This window comes from Thamnophis elegans, chromosome 4, assembly GCF_009769535.1.
Source record: "Thamnophis elegans isolate rThaEle1 chromosome 4, rThaEle1.pri, whole genome shotgun sequence".
Lineage (NCBI taxonomy): Eukaryota > Metazoa > Chordata > Lepidosauria > Squamata > Colubridae > Thamnophis > Thamnophis elegans.
The window spans coordinates 77,396,760-77,409,406 of NC_045544.1; the positions used below are offsets into that span (position 1 = coordinate 77,396,760).

The 12,647-nt window shown below is 40.7% G+C and overlaps 1 protein-coding gene across 2 annotated transcripts in view; it reads left to right on the plus strand.

Moving 5' to 3' along the window:
* TMEM63B (transmembrane protein 63B) overlaps positions 1 to 12,647 on the plus strand; it is an 86,758-nt gene that overhangs the window by 68,548 nt on the left and 5,563 nt on the right. For both annotated transcript variants that reach the window (XM_032217092.1, XM_032217091.1), the window contains 11 exons: positions 573 to 696; positions 1,235 to 1,368; positions 2,125 to 2,262; positions 3,712 to 3,865; positions 5,105 to 5,211; positions 6,261 to 6,347; positions 7,875 to 7,940; positions 8,842 to 9,004; positions 9,135 to 9,240; positions 10,053 to 10,220; positions 12,078 to 12,193. In XM_032217092.1, coding sequence (XP_032072983.1) covers positions 573 to 696; positions 1,235 to 1,368; positions 2,125 to 2,262; positions 3,712 to 3,865; positions 5,105 to 5,211; positions 6,261 to 6,347; positions 7,875 to 7,940; positions 8,842 to 9,004; positions 9,135 to 9,240; positions 10,053 to 10,220; positions 12,078 to 12,193 — 1,363 coding nt within the window. The remainder of the gene's footprint in view (positions 1 to 572; positions 697 to 1,234; positions 1,369 to 2,124; positions 2,263 to 3,711; positions 3,866 to 5,104; positions 5,212 to 6,260; positions 6,348 to 7,874; positions 7,941 to 8,841; positions 9,005 to 9,134; positions 9,241 to 10,052; positions 10,221 to 12,077; positions 12,194 to 12,647) is intronic.

Genomic DNA, 12,647 nt, shown 5'->3' on the forward strand with positions numbered 1-12,647 from the left:
CTCCAGTGACTCCTTCCTTCTCATTAGGTGGCCAAAGTATTTGGATTTTCTCAACTAGGAGCCCTCTATGGCACTCCTTCCTCTGTTAAATGTCAATTAATTCATTGGATTAGGAACTATTGTTTTCCTTTCACATTTCATATTTTTATTTAGTTTTAGAAGTGCCCAGGTATTGCTCCATAATAGTTCAGTAAAGCTAAAATTTAAAAATGTAATGAATTAGATCATCCAATATCTGTTCCCAGCACACACAAAATCCTTCTTGAGCTGATATGCCAGAAAATTGGCTGGCTTACACTATGGCATTCACTTGCTGTAAATGCAGATTGATACAAGCTTTCTGTTTCCACACTGAAGGCTTTATATTAAGGAAAGATGCTAAAGTGCAGGACTTTGTATAGGCACACTGGAGACAAGTAGGGTCATTTTACTGCAACAGAAGTACGTGCAGATAAACGCCAATGAAATCTTGCTGTCTCCCCACACTTAGCCTGCACATAGCTTACTTTTGCTTGCAATGATCACTGCTACCTGTTGTGAACGTCCCTTTTCCTCATAATCTTTTGTTTCAGAAAAAAGGCAGAGCGTGGCAAAAACTACTTCACCAACTTGAAGACCAAGGAGAACACCCCCACAATGATCAACCCGAAGCCCTGTGGCCATCTCTGCTGTTGTGCTATCAAAGGCTGTGAAGAGGTGCAAAGAAGGGCTGGTTAATAACAAGAGACCGCGGGATGATGCTAGGGAATAGCATTAAAAAAAGAGAGTCCAGAGAAGCTCTTTGTCCTGAGCTGATGTCACTGTCTGACATTTATTGCTTGTGCACGCAGGGAAAATAATTTGAGATCAGTTACCAGAACTTCTTCTTGAGAACCTTCTGGAGATAAATAGGTATCAAATTCAGTTGCAGATTATTCAGTGTATTATAGTTGATGAGAGAGAGTTTGTATCTATCTTAATCAAAATAGTCCTTATCAAAATGGATTAGAATCTAATTATCCCATTTTTACTCCCACAACAAATCTCAGCTAATGGACAATTATTTGCCTTCTAACATACTTCTTCTTAAATGGTTTGCATTTAATGGACTGTGAAATCAAAATATTAAGGTGATCAGTAATTCTCATTTCTCAGGCAGATCACTGAGGAAATGGTGATATTGTTATGTGTTGGGCTAATGATGTAGGATACCCGCTTTGGGACTCAGGCTCTTGCTTTGTGGATATTTATGCAGGTGGAAGCCATTGAGTACTACACCAGACTGGAGGAGAAGCTGAAAGAGGACTACAAGAAGGAAAAGGAAAAAGTCAATGAGAAGCCGCTGGGCATGGCCTTTGTGACTTTCCATAATGAGGCCATAACAGCTATGTAAGTGCATGGAGGTCAGGCTGGAGAAACTTTTCACTTGCAGAAAAGAAGAAGGTGGGAAAACGTCAAACTAGAAAAGCTAAGATCCCTAATATATTAGTCCCTGAGATACTCACCAATAAAGAAAGAGATGGTCAAGGGTGAGGATAAGTGGCAAGTCCACCATCTTGGGTTTTTATACATTTATTTATATTTGATTGTTTTCAGATTGTTATGTAGCTATGTTTATACCTCACCCGGAGTCACATCTGTGTGAGCTATATAAATATGCTAAATAAATAAATAAAAATGGAAAACCCCAAGCACTGCTTCATCTGAAAGAAGCATCAGAGAACTTAACACTCAGTGGAAAACCCATCTTCAGTAGAAATATCTAATTCCCCCTTAAAAGCATCCGTGCTACGTCGTTCTATAATAGATATGTGCATTAATTAGTCCAATCACAATTGGACATAATTGCAATTTTGGGACCACTCCAAATTCTGCAATCCAGTTTACAGTGGTCTTTAAAAAAATTTCCAGTTTATTTCATTGACTAAATCTGAATGGGAGGAAGAAAAAGAAAGGAATTTTTTTTTACACAATACTCCAGACTTTATGATTTTCTAAAGTTCTCTCCTAAGTCATGTTCTTTTTTCTTTCTGTTCTAATTCCTAACAAAATATTTTAAATGGATTGATAGCTATTGTCACATCGCAAAAATGAATAAAGGCCTTTGATCACTTCCTTATCTATTCCCTCTTCACTTACTTACAGAATCCTTAAAGACTTCAATGCTTGCAAGTGCCAGGGCTGCAAGTGTCGTGGGGAGCCCAAGTCGTCTTCATGCAGCGAGTCTCTCCACGTTTCAAACTGGGCTGTCTCATATGCACCTGACCCTCAAAACATCTACTGGTAAGTTGGCCTAAAAAGTGGGACTCAACAAGTCTTTGTGCTTCTTATACCGTGTTTCCCCGAAAATACAACCTGTCCTGAAACTAAAGCCTTGCCACATTTTTTGCATGGGCAAAAATATAAGCCCACCCCCAAAAATAAACCCCCTGGACAATCTCCCCTGCCTCCAGCCAGGCAGAGCACCGCTCACCGACATAGTGGTATCCTGAAGGCTCCAAGCCACAGGAGCCGGGGGTGAGAAAGGCACTCACATTGCTTGCTGCCTTCGGATTACCGCTAGGTTGAGGAGTGGCGTTCTGCCTGGCCGGAGGGGGGAGTTGTCCAGTTCTCCCTGCAGCAGCCACCGCTGCGCTCCGAGCATAACGTTTTCTACGGTTCCAAATTCAGCTGCCGAGTCTTCCAGCAGCCTGCCCACAACCATAGAGCGCACTCCTAGAGCGGCTGCTGTTGGAACACTCAGCAGCCATGTTTGGGAGTTTCGAACCGGAGAAGATGTTATGCTCGGAGTGCGGCGGCGGCTGCTGCAGGGAGAGCTTGGCCCGGACATATTGAGGCTACGTTGCATGCCTGCTGGGGGAGGAACAGGTGGTCGCGCAACCCCCTTCTCCAGCCCAGCAGAGCTCCATGCACTGACCTAGGGGGTATCCCTAATATGCAAATCCGCAGGAGCTGGGGAGCGGGCAGAGCACCATGTGGCTTGGCGTCTTAGGGATACCCCCTAGGTCAGTGAATGGCTCTCTGCCCAGCTGGAGAGGGGGTTTGCCAGGCGGTTGCTCGTGGGCTTGGTCACCTCATGGCTGCTTTGCCCCTGAGGCTGTGCCTGCTCTTTGGGAGCCAGTTCACAAGGGAGCAGCTGCCCGGCAATCCTAAAACAATAAGCCCTCCCCTATAATAAGCCCAAGGCCATATTTTGTAATTAAAAAGAAAATAAGACCCTGTTGTATTTTCGGGGAAACACGGTAGATATGTTGAGAGTGCCAATAAGACGTATCCTTTTCCAGGAACTTTAGAAAGGGCTCAAGCCATTGGTAATATGCCAGTGACGAGGCTAGCCCCGGGATGGCAAACCTATGGCACGCGTACCAGAAGTGGCACACAGAGCCATCTTTCCTGGCATGCCAGTCATAGCCCGTTGCTCTTCTGGGTTCCAGTGTGCATGGTTTTCGTGTGTGCGGGAGCATCAGAAACCAGAAGAGCAGCTCCCTGACATTCATGCTCGCGCCAGGGAGCTGCTCTTCCAGTTTCTGGTGCTCCCCTGTGCACACATGTGCTCCCGTTTTGGCACTTGGTGCCGAAAAGGTTTGCCAACACTTGGCTAGCCTTTTAAAGTGGGATTCAGCAATAAAGAGAGTGGCCAGGATATCATCCTAAAATGCAGTCCCACCTCCCATAATTGGCACTGGATTCTTCCACACTTACAAGAGGTTCTTCGTGTTGTCTCTCCTCCAGGGAGCATCTCTCAATACGTGGCTTCTTCTGGTGGTTCCGCTGCCTGATCATCAATGTGGTGCTCTTCATCTTGCTGTTCTTTCTCACCACGCCTGCCATTATCATCTCCACAATGGACAAGTTCAATGTCACTAAGCCTGTTGAATACCTGAATGTAAGATCTTGACCATATGAGGGGGCCCACAGTGAAGACCTTCCCTTGTCCTGCTACATTTAGGGCAAAAACAGCATAGTTCTCTCTCTCTCTCTCCCTCTCTCTCTCTCTCGCTCCCTCCCTCTCTCTCTCTCTCTCTCTTTCTCTCTCTCTCTCTCTGTCAGACACACACACACACTAATCAGCTAATCAGAGTTAAAGGACTGCAGGAGTTGTTTTTGGCTGCTATGTGAGAGTTAGCTAATGGGTCATAAATATAATTCTACTAGTGACTTTTAAGTTGTTGCTCAACTCAGTTTGTTTGTTTTTTATTTTCAAATATCAATGAGAAATAGGCTCAAGCTTGTTTAGCAATATATATGGAACTATATTATCATGCATCCTTTAGCCTTCCAGCATCAATGTACATATATAAGCACTAATGTGCTGCATTAAGAGCATTTCAGTGGGGAATGTTGTCATTCATTTTCTGGAGTTTAAATAATTTAAAGTAGGCTTGGGAATTCTGCCAGGTCCTCTAGATTGAATCTGCTTTGCATTGATGGCCATTAAAATCCCAAAACTGTAAAAGAGCCACACATTTTACTCGATTGCAGAACTGATACATTGATTTTCTCCTTTTTCTTGAGAGAAAAAATAATGTGTCTGAATTTAGATCTTCATCTGTTTGGCTCTATAATTCTGAAGAGTAATTTATATAAGTAAGCATAGTTCATGAGTAGAGTAGGGTCCTAAAATAGGAGATGCCCTCCTATTTTTCCAATAGACAAATATAGGAACTGTTCTGATCCATACTAGATTTGTACAGATAAATGCACTCTATCCTCCCATTGTAATTTGGGAGAATAGGTGCTGTTGGAACCAGTTCTACGTCCTTGCATCTGATTTTGGAAGGCAGGTGGAAGATACTATATCCCATCAGCAAATTTGAAAATCTTGTGTGTAAGAAATAGAATAAGGTTTTGATGTGCATACAGAAATCTCTTCATATTCATATGTGGAATAAATTTGTCACCCAAAGTTGGGGTTCTTAGATATTTTATGGCTCAGGATTTCTGCTTGTGTATTGTGATAGGGGGAGCTAAGACTTACAAAACTATTTTGTATCTTCTGATTTGTCCTTTTAAACTGGGACTGTGGAATCGCTCTGCGGAGAAACTCCATCTAGAAATGTACTGTTCCATGTTCTTCTACAAGTTTCTTAGAACAGGTGAATTATTGTTTTATCTTTCTTACCAGAACCCTATCATCACCCAATTCTTCCCTACTCTGTTACTGTGGTGCTTCTCTGCTTTGCTTCCTACAATTGTGTATTATTCAGCATTCTTTGAAGCCCATTGGACTAGGTAAGATGGAAAATAAAATTTGAAGTTATTCAGAATTTAACTCTTGCTTATTATTTTTCTTTGTCTAAACCACAACATCATACTCTGAATTACTTTTAAATTTAAAATTATTTTTGTGGACTTATACGTTGTGTATAACCTCTGAAAATACATTTAAGAGAAGCTGTCAACTTTTCTTCAGTTTTACTATTGGAATAAATAACAAGGCAATCTTGTAATAAGGATTTCTTCTGGGCGTATTTTGAAAAAAGAAAAAATACAATTGATCTATAGGTTGAAACATGGTTTGTTGCAATGCTGTGTTCAATCTATAACTGCAAACTCAAAATGGAGATTTTTAGATCTGAAGTAAATATGTTGATGGTGGCTCAGTGGCTAAGACACTGAGCTTGTCAATCAGAAAGATCATCAGTTTGATGGTTCAAATCCCTAGCACCGCTGAGCTTGTCAATCAGAAAGATCATCAGTTTGATGGTTCAAATCCCTAGCACCACGTAATGGATTGAGCTCCTGTTACTTGTCCCAGCTTTTGCCAATGTAGCAGTTCAAAAGCATGTAAAAATGCAAATAGAAAAATAGGAACCATATTTGGTGGGAAGGTAACAGTGATCCATGCACCTTCAGCATTTAGTCATGCTGGCCATATAACCATGGGGATGTCTTCGGACAGCACTGGCTCTTAGGCTTTGAAACGGAAATGAGCACCGCCCCCTAGAGTCAGGAACGACTATTACGTATATGCGAGGGAAATCTTTACCTTAAATATGTTGATAATAAGATGCTTGATTCAGCTCTATATCAATATTATTAGTCTTCCAGAAATATATTTTCTTTAGGATTTGCTTTTTAAGAATCTTGCTCTGTTGCTTAGCATCATTCTAATGTATATTTATTATGGGCCACTGTTTTAGTGTTTTACTCTTTATTTGTATTGTGCATTGCACAATTATATAGAACAAATAATAGTACATGAGTAAATCTTGCATTTCACCATCATGTGGAAGTAACCATATGCACTATAAATCTACTAATATTCTTTGTGCCACTAGGTCTGGAGAGAACAGGACAACCATGCACAAGTGTTACACTTTCCTCATCTTCATGGTCTTGTTGCTGCCATCACTGGGCCTGAGCAGGTAAATACTAGGGTAATAGTAAGCAATATACTCAACTTTACTTATATTGCTATTGTCCAAACATTTTTTTAAAAAAAAATCAAATATCCCACATTGATCTGAAGAGGTAGAACTGGAAAAAAAAGTGTGGTGGTGCAGTGGTTAGAATGCAGTATTGCAGGCCAATTCTGCTGATTGCCAGCAGTTCAATCCTCACCAGCTGAAGGTTGACTCAGCCTTCCATCCTTCCTCAGTCGGTAAAATGAGGACCCAGATGGTTGGGGGCAATATGCTAACTCTGTAAACCACTTAGAGAAGGCTGTAAAACCTCTGTGAAGTGTATGTAAGCCTAAGTGCTATTGCTAAAAAAAAGTAGCTGAAGATACTTTATAATGTTCTATTTAGCAATACATTTCCACAATGTGTTGCAGTGGTCACTGGTTCATGACTTTGTTTCAAATCAACCTTCCCAAATAGACAAAAAAAAAAGAAACAGATGCTACTGTTACTTTATTGTATGGCTATACAATACATATATTAGCTTAAATCTTGCTAATCTGAAAGTATGAATCTCAAGCTTTACTCAAACCCGAGAAGTTTTGGAAGATGCCTTCTAAGTCTCTTTCTCTTCCTATTATATAGCTGAGAGTTGTAGCTCTATTATGTGATTGTTCCCTAGGCATCAATTTTTGTCCCATTTGTCAATGTCTTCCTCTCATTCTATTACAAATATGATCAATATCTTTCCGCTTCTAGAGATAATTCCTCTCCTGTGATTAAAGTTTCCTGTGCTGCCTGTGATGAATTCATTCCAATTCTTTATAGGCTAACTTCCAGTTCCAAATGTGAAGTTTCAAAAGTGCTTTCAAATCATCTGAGGCTGTATAACTTACCAACAACCCCCCCCCCATATGAATTTCTGTATTGGTGTTTTCATTAGTACTCAGAGGAAACATTATTTTGAATAACTTTTCTAGAATATCCCAAATCTGTTTTCTAAATAGGTGCTATAGAAAAAAGCAAAACTAATTGACCCAAATCAATTTAAACATCAGGAGGAACTACTTTTTCCAAAAGTTGACAATATTTTGGATTATCGGGAAAGTCAGGCTGCTAAATGAAAAGCAGTCAAAATATCGGATAATTTTCATAAAAGGATTTCCTGCACTCTCACAGTGGCACCTATTAAATGTGGGTGTAATTTTGACGAGCCTGTTTTTATACTAGGGTAGAAGCTAACAACTTGAAGCATAACAGAGTTAAGGAAGAAATACAGCAATTAGGTGGGTTTTTAGCTCCAAACAAGATAGTCCTCCTTCAAAGTGAGAGAGCATTGATTAGTTTTCTTAGAATTTTCCTAATTCACTGAACTATAAGAAAGTGGGAGAGGCACAGCATAATCAGACTTGCAAAATTTCATTATAGCCTATTTTAATAATAATAGTAATAATAATTTAGCCTGCCTGTGGAGTTAATTTTCTGATTTGATCCATATAGTGGTACTGACACTTGATAAATACATTTTTCTTTCTATATTTCTTTTCCTAGTCTGGATGTGTTTTTCCGCTGGCTCTTTGATAAAAAGTTCCTGGCTGAAGCTGCCGTAAGATTTGAGTAAGTCTTAAAATGTTTTAAGAATACACTACACTAATAATAGGAGTTATAGTATTTGTTCTTTTCACATCCTGCTTTCCTCAAGTAGCATTTTCCAGGATAGCCAATCTACCTTAAGCATTCAGTCAAGGAGAAACCATTTTTATGGAATACCTTACATTCCTTTTATGAGATGTTATATGATTTCCTCAGGTCCTTCCTCTGGAGGGAATAACTTCTCTATTTTTACATAGTGCATCTTATGTAGCTTTTTTTTATTAAGATTGACCACCATGGAAGTAATATCTAATCAACTTCATCCTAGGTGGAACATATCAGGACTTCCAAGTCTCCCCAATATCTGATTATAATCCCCACTTTCCCTCTTTTTTAAACTATCTCACGCAATGCTTACTTTTTTCATCCTCCCAGTAGCTATTTTTCCTTAAATTGTTGGAGGGTGAATTCTGAGTATAAAGCTCTATAAAGAGAGGTGTTCCCAAAAAACGTTAAAGAACAAAACAAAATTACTGTATTCAACACATGGCAACATACATAATTACAGGAGCTTCAGATGTAATAGCATTGTGGTAGTGAATTAGATAATGGACAGCTACAAAATAACATAGCAAGGTTTTAAATTTGCCAAGACGTTTCCATGAGTGGCTTGGTTATTCCCTTTGTTATTGAGGATGATTTTTTTCCCAGTTTCCCAGGCTGATCTGCACTCATACATTTCTTGCTGTCCTCTGTGATGTAATTTAGCTTTTTCCAAGTCAGCCGAGATCAGCTAAGGGCTGACACTGGGTGTGACAGTATATTCACCTCTGCATTCAAGTTTTCTAACCAACATCCTCTTTGGGCATCTTCATATCCCAGATGTGCTCAGATGGCTGTTGCTTTTGCCTCCCTGTTTTTCCAGATGCGTTTTCTTACCCGACAATGGGGCCTTTTTTGTGAACTATGTCATAGCTTCTGCATTCATCGGAAACGCCATGGATTTGCTGCGGATCCCTGGCTTACTTATGTACATGATTCGACTTTGTCTTGCCCGCTCAGCTGCTGAACGCAGGAATGTCAAAAGGGTAAGTCAGTCAGGCAAGGGACGAGCAATGCCTGTTATGTATCCAAAGGTTGAGGTAAGTGGCTATCACCAAAAACAACCTTCACTGATTTTTTTCATGTGCTGATAGGAATTCTGTTTTCTTTTTTTAGCATCAAGCTTATGAATTCCAGTTTGGTGCTGCTTATGCCTGGATGATGTGTGTCTTCACTGTGGTTATGACTTACAGCATCACATGCCCTATCATTGTTCCCTTTGGTAGGTATTATTACATCTCCTTGGCTTTCTTGTAGCTAGTAGCATATTGATAGGTAGGTGCATGAATAGCCACATTCGTTTTCATCATGGATTATTAATGAGACTTTGTATCTGGGTTATCTCCTCAACTGCCTTTTCTGAGTAGACTTTGTGCATCCAGTAAGAACCAGTAGAGAGAGGCTGTGGGACTTGATTCAGTATCCCAGAGATGAGGCTTCTTAATGGTAACCCCCTTACCTGGAGCACCAAGCAGAGGGTACCAAGAAAACAGGGTGAATAACCCTATCCATTCTTGTGACCTGCAAGACTATTTGTCTATGGAGATTCTCAGCCATCCAGGTCATGGCTGTCCCAAAGTTGCTTTTTCAAGAGGCAACTGGACTTTCTGGTTTTTCTTTGAAGACAGTTTGCTGCTTCTTCAGCTCTTGAATGAGCTTCTTGGATAAGAAGCGAAATGTCTTCAAAAAAAACCCCAGAAAGTCCAGTTGCCTCTTGAAAAAGCAACTTTGGGACTGCAAGACTGTTATGATCTGGGAGTTCAGGAGGGCCTCTGGGGATGGAGTTGTAAAATGTCAACCTGAGGATTGGCATCATAACAGTGTGTGATCAGGGAGGGGAGTTGCATGTTTTTAATCTAATTGTTGTATTTATGCAATTGTAGTCTGTTTCAAGTTGCTTTTAATTAGAGTGTAACTAAAATAAAGAAAATGCATTGATTTCTTCTGGTTGATGTATCTTCTAAAGAAAGGGATGTTCTCCAACTCTTACTTATTAAGAATTCAGTTAATACATTATTTTCTCTCCTCTCTTAGGACTGATGTACATGTTACTGAAGCACTTGGTAGACAGATACAACCTCTATTACGCTTACCTGCCAGCCAAACTGGATAAGAAGATTCATTCAGGAGCTGTGAATCAGGTGGTGGCAGCACCCATTCTATGCCTCTTTTGGCTCCTTTTCTTCTCTACTGTGCGCACAGGTGAGACAAATTTACAGGGACTAGATTTTGTGGGGTTAGGTTTTTTTGTCCACCATCGTTTCTAACTTATATAGTACAAGCAACATGGTGAACAGCTATACTAGCAGTGTAAATAGAGCCACCTTCTGATCTTCACAAAGAGCAATTGAAGGAATAAATTGATTCCATTATTCTAGTGTCTTCCCACCTGGTGCTTTCTAAATGTATTCGGTCAACTTGCAACAGTCAGCTTGGACTACAAGTTGCAACACAGGTATTCTTCAGAAGGTCAGAAATGACTGGGCTGAGAAAGGCAGTTGTACATTTGGGAATTAGGACATACAAAGAAACAAGGATGAGAGGAGGAAGAATCTGAATTCAAACATCATTGCAGCATGTTAGTGCAAATCATAGGCCCAGTTGATTTATCATTCATCAAACCAAAATGGCAATTGGGTTAGGGGAAATCTTCCCCAGACAGTTAGGGATCCATAAGATACCATATTTACCATTTGAGAAGCAATTATTTTTATCTTCCATGTCTGTGTCCCAGGTTACCTTCAGATGTTGTTAGACCCAGATGTTGCTCAGTATCTTCAGCCATGTCCTGGAGCTCGGTTCCACCACAAATCCGCGAAGCCCTTATCCGCGGAGACATAAGCGCGAAGACTAAATCACGCCATTGAAGCGCTAAGGAAAAACGCGACCCTACCGCGATGACATAATCGCGGAGGGCAAATCCGCGCATTCCCAAGCACTCAGTACCCTAACCCTAAACCTAAACCTAACCCTAACCCTAAACCTAACCCTAAAACAAACCCTAAACCTAACCCTAAAACAAACCCTAAAACAAACCCCTAAACCTAATCCTAACTCTTACCTTAATTGAAATCGGCTTTCTGCCGCGGCGCTGTTTTAAAGCGCCCTTCTGTTGCCGCGCTGTTGTTGCGGCGGTGATGACGCACGGTGATGATGTCGCGGCTTTAGCGCCACGATTTTATCACCGCGATTTTGACGAGCGCGGTTTTGTCGTGCCATGCTGGAGCTCCTCCTCTGTTATAGAATGTAGTGTTTGAACTTTTGTAAAATAAAAGCAAAAAAAGCAAACACAGAAGATTCAGCTGCTGATATCCCTTCACCCGTTTCTTTTGAAATGCTGCCACCATTTTTCCCCATTTATATTGAGCTTTAGGAGATTAAATAAAGCATTTATTTAGGATTGCTTTTTGCCCATACAATATCACTTCTGATAATATTAAAGGCCAACATAGAACATAGAATAACAGAATTGGAAGGGACCTTGGCGGCCATCCAGTCCAACTCCCTGCACAAGCAGGAGAGACTATACCATTTCAGACGATGTCCAGTCTGTTCTTGAAAGCCTCCAATGAGGGGGAAATCCCAACATTTGAAGGCAAGCCATTCCCACTGGTTGATTGTTCTCACTGTTAGGAAATTTCTCCATAGTTCTAGGTTGTTTCTCTGCTTGATGAATTTCCACCCATTGTTTCCTGACTTGCCTTCTGGTGCTTTGGAAAAAAAGTTGACACCCCCCCCCCCTCTTCTTTGTGACAGCCCCATAGTTCCTGCACTGTTAATGGAGTCCTCTGGAGGTTTGCTATAGAGTTGCTATTAGACTTTGTGGATCACAAAAAACAATTTGGGGGAAGGGGGAGAGATTCTATTGCTTTTTGAGCAGTAGGAGTCTATGATCAAGAGAAATAGGAATGCCTATCTGAAATGAAATGTACTTTCTGTAGCAGGGAATAGCAGATTCCCCTAACCTTTCGGCCATACCTGCTGCGAGAGAGGGTTGAAGTAGCAGGATCAATCAGATTCTTGTTGGGTAGTTTGACTGTTGTTATCTGGTTTCCATAGGATTCTTGGCTCTCACGTCCATGTTTACTTTCGTGGTTCTTGTCATCACCATTGTGATCTGCCTTTGTCACGTCTGCTTTGGACACTTCAAATACCTCAGTGCTCACAATTATAAGGTAACACTCTAAAGTATATTCGGGGGAGGAATTTGGGATCAAGGAAGATGTGTGGAGTGCCTCAACGTCTATGTGTAGTTTTTATTAATTTTTTAATTGCAGATGTGTTTTTATGGTCTGTTTTGTTAGTCTCCCAGAGTTATTTGCTTAAGATATAAATTTTCTAAATAAAGGGGAGAAGCATTTCTTGTATTTTCATTGAAGCAGAGGGGTGTGTATCGAATGTAAGCTTGCAGTTTTCTGTTTTTGCCATCTTTATGCCCAGCTGGAAAAATACTAGACGTCCTCCAGTCCCTGTGGTTTGCACTTGCTAGAAAAAGAGAAAGACTTACAGTTTCTACTGGGAAATTAAGAGTTTTTTCATGTGCGGTCTAGAAGGTGCACTTCTGAGGCTTCTTACAGGGCAGGAAAAAAAATCAGTCATTGGGTTAGCTATCCATGTGAAGATTGAACA